General features: G+C 45.7%; 6 protein-coding genes across 6 annotated transcripts; 2 read left to right on the top strand and 4 right to left on the bottom strand.

Annotated features, from left to right (window-relative positions):
* Window positions 1-1,081: 1,081 nt before the first annotated feature.
* PSY4 (LALA0S08e02762g1_1) lies at window positions 1,082-2,332 on the top strand (the record flags this gene model as incomplete). Its single annotated transcript, XM_022771049.1, has 1 exon — window positions 1,082-2,332. The coding sequence occupies one exon, from the start codon at window positions 1,082-1,084 to the stop codon at window positions 2,330-2,332; it is 1,251 nt and encodes a 416-aa protein (XP_022629668.1).
* A 377-nt stretch (window positions 2,333-2,709) lies between these two features.
* On the bottom strand, window positions 2,710-4,050 carry COR1 (LALA0S08e02740g1_1; the record flags this gene model as incomplete). Its single annotated transcript, XM_022771048.1, has 1 exon — window positions 2,710-4,050. One exon carries the CDS (start codon window positions 4,048-4,050, stop codon window positions 2,710-2,712), a length of 1,341 nt encoding a protein of 446 aa, XP_022629667.1.
* Window positions 4,051-5,438: 1,388 nt separating this feature from the next.
* On the top strand, window positions 5,439-5,831 carry LALA0_S08e02718g (LALA0S08e02718g1_1; the record flags this gene model as incomplete). Its single annotated transcript, XM_022771047.1, has 1 exon — window positions 5,439-5,831. One exon carries the CDS (start codon window positions 5,439-5,441, stop codon window positions 5,829-5,831), a length of 393 nt encoding a protein of 130 aa, XP_022629666.1.
* Window positions 5,832-6,310: 479 nt separating this feature from the next.
* Window positions 6,311-7,990, bottom strand: LALA0_S08e02696g (LALA0S08e02696g1_1; the record flags this gene model as incomplete). Its single annotated transcript, XM_022771046.1, has 1 exon — window positions 6,311-7,990. One exon carries the CDS (start codon window positions 7,988-7,990, stop codon window positions 6,311-6,313), a length of 1,680 nt encoding a protein of 559 aa, XP_022629665.1.
* An 881-nt stretch (window positions 7,991-8,871) lies between these two features.
* On the bottom strand, window positions 8,872-10,293 carry LALA0_S08e02674g (LALA0S08e02674g1_1; the record flags this gene model as incomplete). Its single annotated transcript, XM_022771045.1, has 1 exon — window positions 8,872-10,293. One exon carries the CDS (start codon window positions 10,291-10,293, stop codon window positions 8,872-8,874), a length of 1,422 nt encoding a protein of 473 aa, XP_022629664.1.
* Window positions 10,294-11,698: 1,405 nt separating this feature from the next.
* On the bottom strand, window positions 11,699-13,417 carry PUT4 (LALA0S08e02652g1_1; the record flags this gene model as incomplete). Its single annotated transcript, XM_022771044.1, has 1 exon — window positions 11,699-13,417. The coding sequence occupies one exon, from the start codon at window positions 13,415-13,417 to the stop codon at window positions 11,699-11,701; it is 1,719 nt and encodes a 572-aa protein (XP_022629663.1).
* Window positions 13,418-14,933: the final 1,516 nt, after the last annotated feature.

The following is a 14,933-nucleotide window of genomic DNA, read 5'->3' as shown; positions in this document are numbered from 1 at the left end:
TTATCGTTTTGCCGACACAGACGGACCATACAGTATGCAGTAGTTTATGAAGTTTCCTGTGTAGGAAATACACTATGTGTGAAGCAGTACCATATTTGGAGCCTCAAAATCTTGTTTTCGGCATCATATTGAACTTATTTCCCGCTCAATATCATCCCAAAACAATCCATCGGCAATGCTTTCGCACTAAATTGTCCTTGTATGCTCTTATTTCTCATGTTTTGTTCACCTTCCAGTTCTTAAAAGTGCTTGTCCCAGGGAAGAGATCTAATCTGTCAGTGTCATTATATATATACAGGTGAGGAAAAGGTGTTGAGACAGACAAACACAAGCGACAGGAACGAACAGAACACATATAAAGAGCATACGAGACTGTTCAGAAGTGTGGTGTCGAGAATGTGTTTGTTTTAGCGAATTGTATGTATTTTGGATCTACGGTAACCATTGTTTGTACTCTTGGGCTCTTTTACAAGGTAGAATACGGCTGTTTGTAGCGACTGCAAAGCTCGATGACCAAAACAGGAAAATGCTCAATGGGTAGAATGCTTACTTCTAAGAATGTGACATCCTTGCCATCGCCAATGGCAGTACTGGGTGATTTCCACATTTTTATCTCGCCCTGCACTGTGATTTTCATATCATGTAAAATGACACTGACATTAAAACATTACGAGCGAACCAAAAGACAAGCACATATAAGAAGCCACCGTTGATTAAGCCATGGCATGGGCAAGGGTGCAACCAGAGTCTGTTTTGGCAATGTTGTATTGACCGAAACAGCATGTTTAAAGGGAACGTTTTATAATTGCAATTGTCACCAATTTCACCCCAACAAAGCCAGAAAACGCTAACACAATGGAAAGCCGATATCTCACCCATTAGAAGGTCTATAGTATTCGATCAATATCGTCAAACTTGGCTGATCCTAGATGTGTTGTGTTTGTCATCACTATACACGAAGTATTCCATATATTGAAATGTATAGCTCATCGCTCTCTGTTAAAAAGTCCATGAAATACACACTCATGTCTTGTTAAGACAGGCAACAGCACCGTTTAGAAGGCACCTTTTGTGCCACACTATGGTCTCCAATATGATGGGAATCAAGGCCGATTTCTTGTACAAAAATTTGACTCGCATTGTAGTTGAAAAAGATACATCGGTGTTCCGGACTCTCCCGTCCAGAAAACTTATACCAGAACTGTTGATGCATATGACGGAAACTATTCCAAATGAGATCTTTGAAGTGAATGATGATACTGCACAGTTGATTAGTCGTTTACAGAGACTGGCTGGACATTTGAACTCCAATTTCACCGGAAATGACACTTACCCGTTTACTATACAACGAATCTGCGAAGTGTGCTACCATCCTCTCAAATATTTCAAAACTCACGAACTTGCAAAATTCGTTAACGCTCTGGAACGGTGCTGTCTGGTGAGTAGCAGCTTGGAAAACGACTCTCAAGCGCCTTGCGAAAATGTGGGCGATGCAGGCGACGTGTCGTTGAAAAGAATATGTTGGGTGAATGAGAGCGAAGAGAAAGGCCTGGCAGCGTTTTTGCGAGAAATAGAGACCACCGTTAGCGTCAATTTCGGCTATGAAAATGAAGATGACGATGACGACATTATGAATCCCGCAGAGGGTATTGACCCAACTCCGTACGCCAATGATGCTGAAGACGATGACGAAGAGGACGGTGACTACGTTGCGGGAGAAGAGGTCAAAGATGAGGATGAAGACGAAGACGACGACGAAGATGAAGATGAAGATGAAGAATCTGACGATGGCGGTTCTGACGACGATCACGACGATGACGAAGAAGAAGCTGTGATTCACACCGGGGAACACAACTCTGATGACACACAAGAGCTTTATGTAAGCACAGAAACTATCGAAACGAGCCGTGCAAGAACAAGAGGCCTGAGGGACACCATGTCTATCGACAGGCGCGAAACCGTGGTTGAAGGTGCAGGCGCCTTTGAAGAAGAAGAATCAACAAGCGAAGATGACGATCCCGACACCAATGACGTTATTCGGAAGCGAAAACCGACCGAGATGGACGTTTACGAATATGAAGAAAAAGAACAGGCTCGCATAACGACTCCAAAAAAGCAGCGGGGTGTTAACACCACTGCCACTGCCACGCTAGCACATTCTCCACTTTTCACGCAAGGTTCTGCCGTCCAAAGCGCCAGTCTGGAACAGCAAATATCGATGCTGGTATCTCCAAGTTCCGTAACAGCTTCAGAGAGTAATAAAATCACTCCGATATCTGGCGAATACTTAGAGAAAACCAGTCCTCTGGCAAATAAAAGTGGGAAAAGGTAGAACAACATGGGCAACACTTTAGAATTCAAATTCATAGACTATATATAATGTACGTTTTTTGTTTGGTGCTTAGTTGGAAGTCCAAGATTCTTAAATATCTCAGATCAGAAGATAAACAAAGCTATCAATCGGGACACAAGATAGCTACTCTTCTTTTTCCAAAGCTTATCCTAATAATGTTTTTAGTTCTTGTATTTCAAGTATTGATAAATAATATCTAAGTCGTTGGTTTGAATATGAAAAGTTAGAGTTCGAGCTTTTTGAATCCAACAGATCGAGGAGTTTTCAGTCTATTTTTCATGAACTCCATAACGAATCCATGATCGGTTAAAGAGTTTTCAATTTTTGGATGAATTTCAAGAGAGTCATCATGCTGATTACCATCTCATCATACTCATGTCGTTTCTGAGTCTCATGTAGTCGAGCAAATCTTCGATTTGACCGGTACCGGCAATGGCAATATCTTGGTCCCATAATCTGGAAGAAGCCCAAGATTTGACGTCGCTGACGGTAATGGCATCAATCTTTTCAAAGACTTGAGCCAAATCTGGAGATGAACCTAGGGCCAAGGTATTGGCACCTAGGCTGTTGGCGGTGGACACGTTGCTCAAAGAAGTGCTACCCAACTTGAGTTTCAATAGAGACTTAGCACGGGCAACTTCTTGCTCGGTGACGGAAATAGTCAATCTGTTCCACTGCTTTAGGGTGAAATGAGTTAGATCGTCGATTTGTCCGATGTTTGATATTTCAGCGGCAAACCCCCATAGACCAGAGTCCTTGTAAGAGTGAGAGAAATGGTCGTAAGTGTCCACCAAGTGGTACTCTTGGATTTCGTCGAGTAGCTTGATACCCTGTATCTTAGAAGAAGGCTCGTGAGCGTTGAAAGATCCGAACACTTCTGCGGCTACTTGAGCGACATGGTAGTTAGGAGAAGTGACTGATTCACCCTCGGCGGCGATAGCAATCCAAGCCTTTGGTAGAGTGTCATCTCTTAGTCTGACTTCGGAGCCCAAGAAAGAGGACTTTTTCTTTAGCTCTGGCTTTTCACCCGAGTGCAAAGACAATTGGGATTCAACGGCTTTGACAAGCTCTTCGTGAGAAATGTTACCGGAACCAACGATGACGGCGTTGGAATTGCGGAAATGGCTTTTGGCAAAATTCTCAATGTCGATTTTCTCCAAATCTTGTAGAGCTTCAACGGTACCTCTGACGGGCAGAGCCAATGGGGTGTTTTGGAAAGCGGTAGCGTGCAAATGCTCCATGACACGACCGGCATGGTCGTTGAGCTCGAATTGCTCAGCTTGCTGGATGCTCTTTTGGATGGCACCAGAGATAGCACCGTCAGGGCCGGAACCCGAAGCGATGGAAATTTGCGATTGCAAAAGGTCCAAGGATTTGTTCAAACCTGCAGCGCCAGAAAAGGAAGCCAAAAACGACTGCGATTCTCTGGAAACGCTGGTAGAGATCTGTGCGCCCAATTTGGCAGCTGGCAAAGCACCCTCGCTTTTCACCAAGTTGGAAATGATGCTGGAGACACCATTGTTGTAAGGGTTTTCCGCAGTAGAGCCAGAACCGAACACGATACCGACGGTAGCTGCACCGGCCTGGTCGTTGGTGCTGGTGGCAACTCTCAGACCGTTGGAAAGCTCTGTTAGCTGTGGTTTGACGTGAGATGCCAGGGTTCTTCTGAAAGCAGATCTGGAAGCGGTTCTAAGCATTATTCTGATGGTATTTGGGATTTTTTGGCACGAAAATTCGGAAAAAAAGGGCTCAATGAAATCCTGTTTCTTTCACGCTTGCACCGTAGTAGTGGACTGTTGAATTAGAGTTTCACACTTGGGGATTTTCTCTGTAAAATCTCGTCAACTCCAGTTTCGTCTTATCCAAAAACTGTGAGATATTAGCGAAAAATGGTCCAAATTTGAAGGGGGAAAAAGCACACAAGCCGCAAATTTCACACGTAGCCAATTAAAGAGAATGCTGCTAGAACGGCTCTCGATAACAATTGATTCAAAAGGCTTTCTGGTAGTGAATGATTATACCTGTTTCGATAGCTATGGATATTTCGGTCATTAGTTCTATACTATTATATCAAAAAGTTTTTCATATAGCCAATAGTAGAGTGGATCATTGTATCACGTGAGCACTTCCTGAAAAACCTATGTGCTTTTGAACGGGTCTGGGAAAACAAATGGCGCAGAATGATTGGTTCGTGTGTGGTGATGATACGTGCCGCGTCACACTCGTATACTGTGATGATCATGTGTGTGTGTGTCTACACCGGTTCGAATGCGTATTCATGGTAACGGTCAAATGCCTGGATGAGAGTTCATACTCCAGGTGTGGTCTCCATTTTCTCGATTAGCCTTCGATCTCTCCAGACATGTACGTGATACCACGCCTCGATGAATTCGTTTACTCCAGACGTGTGCTTAGTGCCACGACTTCAACACTCATCTCTGGCATCAGCCTGCCTTATATTTACCACCTTGCGGACTTCTCATTCTTCATGCCGCACTTTTCAAGAGCAACCCGTTTGCGACGCGGTTTTCGACGACCAGTATCCATCAAAGTATCCGAAAACTATATTGTCCTTATCCGTTAGATATCCGTTTCGTATGTGGCGATGATCCGTTTTGGATCCGTTTTCTTCATTTGGTATCCGAAAATCCATTTTCGGATCCTGGATATCTGATATTTTCGCTCCTTCCGCGAATTTCTTATCTTATCTTATCTAAAGGTAGAGAATACCATCAAGAATGGCATCAAGAACCATACACACCACCATCGTTCGCCAACCTACCTCAAACGGCAGTGGCTCGCGATTACGCTGGCACACTCAAAGGCTCTCTACCCGACCGTATCAGATGGCGGCGATCTAGGTTCATGCTTTCCTCGATCAGGACAGACAAACTTGTAGATTCCCGAAATAATGATTCAGTTGGATTTCCCAATAGTTTTACTCTCTGGTCGCAGTCTTTCTTTGATCGTCTGGCTTTTATTTAAATAGTGGTTCTTTCAGACCCTCGAGCCATTTCGTCGTTTTATTTCACTTTACAAGCGTTCAACGACATTCACCAGAAAACGCCCGAAACTCTCAATTAAAATGGCCAGAAAAATCGAATGGACCCAAGTCGGTGTTTCCTCAGGACCCACATTTCTTTCCCCAGGCTGGATTTCCGGTAAGGATAGCGAGCTGTTGTTCACGTCCGGGTGTGTTGGTAACGATGCTTCCGGTCAATACCCTGAGGACGTCGAAACGCAGACCAGAAACGCCTTGGAAAACCTAAAGCGAGTTTTGGCTGCCGGCTCCACCGATTTCGACCATGTGCTGAAAGTTCTATTATTCGTTTCCGATGGATCTACCGCTGCCACCGTCAACAAGGTCTACCAGGAATACTTTCCCGGTAGCCCATCTCGTAGTTGTATCGTTGTCAGCTTTCCAGACACTAGAATCAAGGTCGAACTTGAGTGTATCGCTGAAGTGCCTGGTAAATGATCCAAAAATCGAAAAATGTCGTTTACGAAACAATGCACGTTGAATTCAGGAGTCGGGACCTCACTAATTGAGCTTCTTTGGTTAGCGTGCAATTCTTATAGAGACTTATATACGTGTTGAACGCGGACTTCACTTTCATCAATTGAAATAAGGACTCATCAGCTCACCTTTTAGACTCTACAATCAGTTTCTTGGTTGTTTTTTTGGTCTTAGATCTGGCGCGACAAGCATTCTATAGCTCACAAACTGTATGTGTAAGAATGACTGACGCTTTTATCAAATTATCACTTTGCGAAGGTGAACTATACAATAAACTCTCTATAACTAGCGTTTTAAATATGGCAAATAAGATGGAAATGCAATTCCATCGTGAATCTTGTGTTTATATCTCTGATGATTCAATGACGTTGTTGTGATCAACTAGAAGCTAAGCCAAACCAGCTAGCTTCAACTCTTCCTCTCTCTGGCTACCCAGGTCCTTATCTAAAGGCAGGAAAGCTTAATGGCATGTAGCCCTGGTCGTAAAGGGTGTCGTTGGCACGAGGGTTACGGAACTGTAGACTCTTGAAATCCACTAAACTTTCGTTCAGGTCAGAAATGCGTTCAACGCCCAAAAGTCTCATATTGTTCTGAATCTCGCCACGTAGGATTTGCACCAGGTGTTCTAGGCCGGGTTCACCGTATCCAGCCATGGCATACAAGAATGGTCTACCCATACCCACACCCTTGGCACCCATGCACAGGGCCTTGATGATATCGGAGCCTCTTCTTACACCACCGTCGAGGTAGATCTCAATCTTGTCCTCGAGGTTCTTCTCTTTCAACATGGTCCTTGCCTCAGCTAGCACTTCAAGCGGAGGACGCGAGAAGTCTAATTGTCTTCCACCGTGGTTCGACAGCACAACGGCCTTTACACCTCTTTCTGCGGCAAGCACAACGTCCTCACCTCTTTGTACACCCTTTAAACAAACAGGCAAATGAGTGGAAGCGATAATCTTGTCGACATCCTTCCAGGTAAACTTGGCGTAGGCCATTTTGCTTGTGACAATCGATGATAGCTCTTTGCTAACAGTGGTGTCGGCTGAACGTTGTCTGGTATCTTTCTCTCTGTTACCAATGTCACGCAAATCGACATTCACAAAAATACCCTTGATACTGGGCTGTTCCTCGAGCCTCTTGATCAACTTCGGAAAGTTGTTGAGCTCTTCAAGATTGTCAAAGTGGTATTGATACCACTGGTTTTGAGTGTCGGGGACGTGCTCGAAAAATTCGTCGACACTGTAGGAACATTGCTTGGGAACCATTTGCATAACGTTTTCTTTTTCGGCCACGGCCTGTAGGTTCAGTTCGGCCAAGGGATGTGCGAGCTTCGAACCGGCAAAGGCCGAGATGTAAAAGGGTAGATCAACTTTGGTTCCCAGAAACTCGGTAGACGTGTCGACGTCGTATTCGATGTCTTGTAACACTTTTGGCCTGAAGAAGACTCTCCCGTAAGCGTAGTGGTTTTCGCGAATGGAAAACTCATCAGAGGCACCGGTGGCGTAGTAGGCAAATGTACCCTTCGGCAATACTTCTTTAGCAATACCTTCGAAATCGGAAAGGTTAAAGATGCGAGCGAGTGGAGGGATTTTCTGCCGCATTTCTCTCAATGTGATCTCCTCCTCGGGCTCCTCTATGTGAAATTGGCCCTTTAGCTTGCCGATGTACACCAACGAGTCCTTCATTCTATCCAAAGTCGAATCGGAGTGGATCGAGTAGAAAGTGCGGGTTGCATCTCTACCGGCAACTTGCATGATTCTGGCTGCACCGCCGGGGTGCACTTGCAGGAAATCGGTTACGTCGTAAACCTCCCCGTTAAGCACAATCCAGCAGTCATCCATCTGGTTGTGTAGCATGACTTCAGAGGGCTTGATATCGCCTGGAGATTGGTCCAAAAACGAATATAGCAGAGCGGCAGCAGAAGCTGAAGTTGTGGTCAAAATCGATGCTTTGAGCGCACGAGTGCGCTTGCTGGGGTCACTGAGCTTTGACGTCAACGACCCTATATTTCTTCTGGAGCCTCCAGATACTGATTGGCGCCGCAGTGGGCCGTTTTTAAAACTGCCACGCAGTCTAGACGCTGCGGACCGCGAGCATTGTACAAATTTCGAGGAAAGCATGATTGATCAAATGAAGGGTTTATTCGAGACTGCTTGCAGTAATGCAGCTTTTATGCAACGAACCTATAATACCCTCAAATGTCAACTTTCAAGGCTCCAGCAACCCATCTGTGCCCTTTTTATAAGCTTTCCAAATCTACCATTGCATGCCAGTCTGCCTATTCGATTTATTGATCTCAACTATCATCACCATCAAGACCACAACAGAGGCCCGACAATCCCGAAAGCATCGAGGACCTCCTCCATAACATCTTTATCTTCCCAGCTTCCGCATTAGACACTACTGACAGGGCTAAGATCTACTACTTACCTATTTCTACCGGTCAAACGCCCAATTAGGCAGCTCGTTGGACCCTGGTTTCTGCTATCAGAGACATATCTCACCACGCTTGTCCAGTCTCATATCGTGGTAGTTGAAAGGCTGGTGGGGGATGTGTCTGGTGTGCGAAACATCCAGTGGAAATTTGGTCAAGCTATGGGTATCGAGATTAGTTCAATGGATATCTCTAATCTCATAGATAAATATAGGCGATGGCGAGTACGCAATGATGAGTACATTTATAAGTACTCAAAGAACGCGAGTACATTTTGATCTCGGGTACTCGAGTACTGTGGTGAAATATATCAGTACTTACTATGCTCATCTCGCCGCATAGCTGATCCGCCCTGCTACGAGGAAATAGTTCGACAGCCAAGCTCTTTGAAGCTCTCCAGTAGACGATCAATTGGCGAAGGGCTCAGTGAGCCTACCACCACCACCGCCACCACCACCACCACAATATCTCTCGAAACTCTGTTTCCCAATAAAATTTACCTTGTAATTAGCATGATGGTATATAACTATACAGTAGTGGTAGACACACTACGACCCGTGCAGTCTCTCAGAACTTGCCCTCAGCGTGCAACTCCTTGGTCAACTGGTCCACAGATTTGACAATCTTCTCGACCAACTCGTTGACGTAGGCTTCGTCGATGATGAAGGAAGGAGCGAGCAAGGCACGGTCACCGGTGGTGCCCTCTTCGGTACCCGAGAGGGCCATAACACTCAATTTGTTGTCGAAACAGATTTGCTTGAAACGAGGAGCGACGTTGGTTGCGACATCGAAGACATCCTTGGTGGCTCTGTCCTTAACGAATTCAAGCGACCAGAAACCACCGATACCTCTGACGTCACCGACAATGTTAGAGTAGGATAGCAAAGCGTCCTGGAGTCTCTTACCCATGAGGTTACCCATCTTGAATATGTTCTCGGTCAAACCTTCCTTTAGAATCTTCTTTTGAATGGCTAGCGCAACAGAACAGTTGAAAGCGTGAGAGGAGTATGTGTTACCACCGAAGATGCTGTTGGAACCCTTGGTGAAAGCTTCGACGATCTTGGGTCCGACCAAGACACCAGCAATGGAAACGTAGCCGGAACCCAAAGTCTTACCGACGGTCTGGATGTCTGGGGCCTCGTTGTCGGCCAAATAGTTTTCCCAGCAGTTCAACTTACCGTTAGGGTTCGATCTACCGGTACCGCACATAACTTCGTCTAGATGGAAGATCAAGTCGTACTTGTTGCACAGCTTTCTGATACCTGGCAAGTAGCCCTTTGGTGGTGGGCACGTACCCAAAGTAGAACCTGGCAAAGTCTCAACGGTGACGGAGGCAATGGTGTCTGGGTCGTTGGCCAAGATCTTGTCTTCCAAGTCCTTGAGTAGACGCTCGCTGTAAGCCTCTTCGGTCTCGCCGCTCTTTTGTAGACGGTAAGGGTAAGCACTGTTGATTTTGATGTTGGTCTTCTCACGGTTCATGAGGTATGGCTCGAAAGGCAAGACTTTAGGGTTCCAAGAAATGGATTGGGCACCCAAGGTGTAACCGTGGTATGACAATTCTCTGCTGATGAGCTTGGTCTTGTTTGGAAGGTTACGCTCTAGAAAGTACTGTCTGATGATTCTCAACGCGTTTTCGTTACTTTCGGAACCGGAGCAGACCCATAGGGCGGCAGAAAAGGCGCCCTTGGGCGAGTTGTCGATGTAGAATTTGGCTAGCTCTTCAGAAGGCTTGTTACCCATGATTGGGGCAAAAGAGTAAACGGCTTCTTTGGCAGCATTGGCCATGATTTCTTGCACTTCCTCGTTGCCCCATCCTAGAGCACCGACGGCAGCACCGGTGACACCGTCTAGGACTCCGCTATGGACTTGGCCGTCTTTTTCGACGTCGATGTACACACCTTTACCACCGACGACTTGGAAACCGGGAGAGTCGACGACACATTGGAACGAGTAGGAGGGTTGGGACACTGGAGAGGTGGGCACGGTCATTGGGATGGTTTGTTGGTAAGAGTTTTTACTGTTTGATGGCAGTGATGAGATGAGAAGAAAAGAGAGAAGCACAACAAGAAGTGAAACTCTCAAACTAATCTTCCATTGTCACCAGTCCTGGGGTCTTATATACTTAGTTTTTGGCAGACCGCTGGGTGCCTCTAGTTCTACTTACTTCTACATACTTCTACAGCTGCTATCTACCGCGCATCTCAGAGCCTATCTACAACTTGTTAGGTTTCCGCCATGAAAGCCCGCTGGGCCTTTATCCCATCGAGAAACTTAATGTTGTACGAACGTACACTGGGTACAGGGACGAGTTCCCTGGATAGGGAACTCGACCCGAGACTACAGGCGTTACGATATCGTACAACATGGCACTGATTCACAGGATCACAGGGCTTACCAGTGGGTAGTAGTAGTGTTGGTCTTTCTTGTTCTACTGATAGTAGTTCTTGGTGCCAGAGATACTGCTACTATATCGGGAAAGTCTAGGTGATAAGAGTGTCTACGTATATAGTGATCTTCGCCGAAAAGACTCATGGGTCCTGTCTAAACTTACAGAATGTACGATAATTAGAGATATGTGAAGGTAGCGATTCGGACATCTAAATCCTATGCCTGTGTCAAGTTGGGAAGAGGAAGGTAGTTGTTTCTGTTTCTATGTGTAGTAGTGATACTGAATTTTTCTTGATCAATTTATAGATCACGTGTGTGGAAAACAGGGCATTTCAACTCATGTGACGTTAGTTTCGGATAAGCGCGGGTTTGGGAGAGGGAAAGACACACATAAGCACATAGGGGATCATTTCCCGAGAGGGGTGGATGGTTTAATTCGCTGGTGGTGATCCGTTTAGGATCCGTTTGGGATCCGTTTGGGATCCGTTTGGGATTTGTAGTGGTAGTGTATGTTTCTAGCCATAAGTAATGGTATCGGATTGGGCATATTACTCATAGTGTAATTTCTTGTGTGGTTTGGATCAATTTTTGAGACCCGCCCAACAACCCGTTTCGTATATAGTTATGATCCGTTTTGATCCGTTTGTGATTTGTTACGTAAGCGGATACGATCCGTTTGTGATCCGTTTGTGATTCGTTTGATATCCGTTTGTGATCTGTCAGCTTTGGATGCCTATATGAGTATGATCCGGTGGTGATCCGGTGGTGATCCGTTGGTGATTGGTTTTGATCCGTTTGTGATCCGTTTTCATCCGATTTCATCCGTTCGTCATCCGCTTGAAATATATCAACCTCTAATGAACAGTGGGGTGTCCTTAACATCTTTCTCCCAGCTGTCGTTCCTTCCACGAATATTGTCTCATTACCATACCTAAAAGCTTGTATACCTTGTTGTACGTAACGTTCCTGTAAGAACCGATCGATCCGACCATTCTCATTGTCTCAATCAGATGACCGCGGTCCATATCTTCTCAGCCATGTTTTTAGGAACCGGGTAGATATAGTTGCGTTCTTCTTCTTCAGCACGTTCGATCTTGGGCAAAATGTCTTCCTTGACCTCTTCCATGTCTCTGAACCTGAACTCGCGGTAGTAAATCGTGCTGCCGACGTACAGGACGGCAACAAAGCCGATTGTCACGTAGGAGGCGAAGAAGTCGCTAGTGTTCCAGTTGCCATTGATAAAAACGGCGTACCCGTTTGTCAAGGCTAGAACCGTGAAGAAAATACCACCGGCCCACGCAAATTGGTATTGGAATCTTGGTGTGAACGGCAGTCTGTCAGCGATGTTCATGTACTTCACAATGTGGCGGAATCTGATGTACGTAACCGAAACAAACACCCAACTCACAAACCCTGAAATCGTGGCAATGTTCGACAACCAGGTGAATACAACGGAAGCCGAATCCGAGCAATTGAGGTACGCCAAAAAGCAGAACAAACTGGCCAATCCGGTCGAGTAGTAAGGAACACCCATACGGTTCACTCTACCGAAAATCTTGGGGGCATCGCCTCTGATAGCCATCGAGTGCAACACACGCGAGGCTCCGTATAGTTCGGCAGTACCAGCAGAGTAGGCACTGGTCAAGATACAGGCATTGATGATGTGAGGCAAAACCCTGATACCTGCGTCCTTAATACCAATTACAAACGGAGAAGCAGCGGCATCGCTGGCACCGCTGGCCAAAGCGTTTAGCAAACGTGTATTGTTGGATCCCACAACAACACCAATAACAAGAACACCGCAAATGTAGAAAAAGGCCAAACGGTACACAAATCTCTTGCAAGCCTTTGGCATGTTAACACGAGGGTTAACAGATTCAGCAGAACAAGACGTAACCAGTTCAGGCATCAAAACAAACGAAAACCCACTCTTAATAATGGCAGTCCAGACCGCCAAAAACTTACCGGTGTTCCCGGGAACCAAATGTTCTTGGAACGCACCAGGGTGCTTCCAGTAGTGGAAACCAAGGACATGGTGCTGGGCAGGCCCGCCGCCGAAGAAAATCACCAGTCCTACAATAATCAAGCCCGAAATGGTCAGAAGCTTGATGGTTGATACCCAAAATTCACTTTCTCCAAAAACACGCACCGGAAGCATGGTAACGGCAATGGTGATGACGACAAAAATCGATACAAAAATGGCAGAGTTCGCATCGGTCCAGTACTTGATCAATAGAGCACATGCGGTGATTTCAGCGGGTGCAATCATGGCCATAGCGTAGAACAAGTTCCAGCCGCACATAAACGAAAGCGGCTTGCTCACATAAGTACGGGTCATCGCGTACATGGACGCTTCACCGGAAAGTGGGATCAAGGCCACCATTTCCGTGAGCTGGTTCATTAGACACCACACGAAAAACGACATGATCAAGTAAGAGATCAACAGTGGGGCCGGCCCACAGGTCGCCAGCGCACCACCGGACCCAACAAATAAACCTGTACCGATGGCACCACCTAGGGCGATAAGCTGGATGTGTCTGGACTTCAGGCCACGGTGCACTTCGGTGGGGGAGCCTTCGTACTGTTTTTCCTCGTCAAGGTCCGTTACGGAACCCAGGCCCACATCGATGATATCTTGCACAGCCGTTTCTTTGTTGTGTTTGAGCTGGGCCGACAAAAACGGCGACGGCGACACATTCGAGGTCAAATCTAGCATTTGCGACATGGTGGCAGATTGGGAAATGAATTAGAGGTTGCTACCACAAAGCTTAGAGCCAGTGATGCTGGTTGGAGAGCAGTTGCTTGAGTAAAAAGGAAGAATAAGGGAATCATATATTCATCCTAAACTTCAATTCCAAACCCCAATTTCAGAACTCCGTTACTCTATTTTTATAGCACAGCTTTTACCAAAACTCGCGAGATGTGAGAGTGTGTATCGATTATCGGAGCATGTTTACGATGGTGAGCCCCGATCATTATCATAATCTATCACAATCACAGACATTGTTCGAGTGTTACCATCCTCTCTAATCAGTAATTGTCCAAGGATATCACCGAACAAAGTCCTGTAGTGACAATTGGCTTCTACCTGCCCCGATCTCTCCGGCTAGTGTTAATGTTCTGTTCGTCTTGACATTTCACCAATACACGGCGCTTGGAATGGTAAGAAGAGGCTCCTAAGTGCGGAGTGTTGATTCCGGCGATAGCTGAGTTACACAGTTTGTGATAACACGGTACAAACAAGTTGCCCAAACCGTCGGATTCATCTCAAGGGCTTACACGATAAGAGCGAGAACTGCTATGTGAGGAAGGTCACTAGAGATAAGCTTGGAAAGAGAGGGGCAAGACAGAAGTGGGAAGAGGAAGACGACATCTGAAATAAGCAGGAAACAAGAGATCAAGAGTGCTTAATTGACAAGGACGAGCCTGGGAGAGCGGGTAGAATCTCATCTTTCTTCGAAGCATAGATCTTGATGATGATAGTATATCGATATCTACTATCGGGTGAAGATAAAGATTAAGTTGGATAAGTGTGTCAGTTTTGGAAATAGTGATCTGGTGTTAGGACGTACTTCAGATGTTGATCACGTGATCACGAAACGGGAACTACCATAACCCGTTTCAAAATGATCGTGAACTTCAATTGGTTGAGTATATTTCCTGTGAAATTGATTTGAGTTCTGCGATGGCTACAAATAATACCATTTCACTTGATTTTCACCTCTCTCGGCGATATTTTGGTCATTGATTTAAATTGTGTCAAAGAAATCATGAAGCAGAAGCTGTCGGCTGATAGGATATTTAGTTGTGGGAAATCTGATATCTGTGGTATAGGCCTTGGCCCCACTCGGAAGATGGACCTCAGGTCTTTTCTGGCGAATTTGTCGAAGTCTTACATAGCACGAAGAAAGACTGTCGATTTCTCTATCACGTGACACGTACTTTAAACTTTTATAGCTTTCTTTTGCTGACGCCAGAACCTTGCAAGAGGAAATTCCTTCCGCGATCCTTCCGCGACTAACGGACACATTCTAAACGTTCCTTATTTGCATTGAAAGCGGGTCGTTATCAATTGGACCATTCTCCCAGCCGGTATTGCCACTATATAGGCATAAGCTGTGCGCTTTTATCATGTCTGACGAAGATGGACTCGGACAGGACTCTTGAACAACTTAACAGCGCGACACAGGCTCTAACGAGCTTCACGGTCGAGGAGACATCAAGATCAATGCTGCTTCTTT

This window comes from Lachancea lanzarotensis, scaffold LALA0S08 (genome assembly GCF_000938715.1).
Source record: "Lachancea lanzarotensis genome assembly LALA0, scaffold LALA0S08, whole genome shotgun sequence".
Classification (NCBI taxonomy): domain Eukaryota; kingdom Fungi; phylum Ascomycota; class Saccharomycetes; order Saccharomycetales; family Saccharomycetaceae; genus Lachancea; species Lachancea lanzarotensis.
Note: the sequence above shows the minus strand (reverse complement) of the source record. Positions and strands in the feature narration are given on the sequence as shown.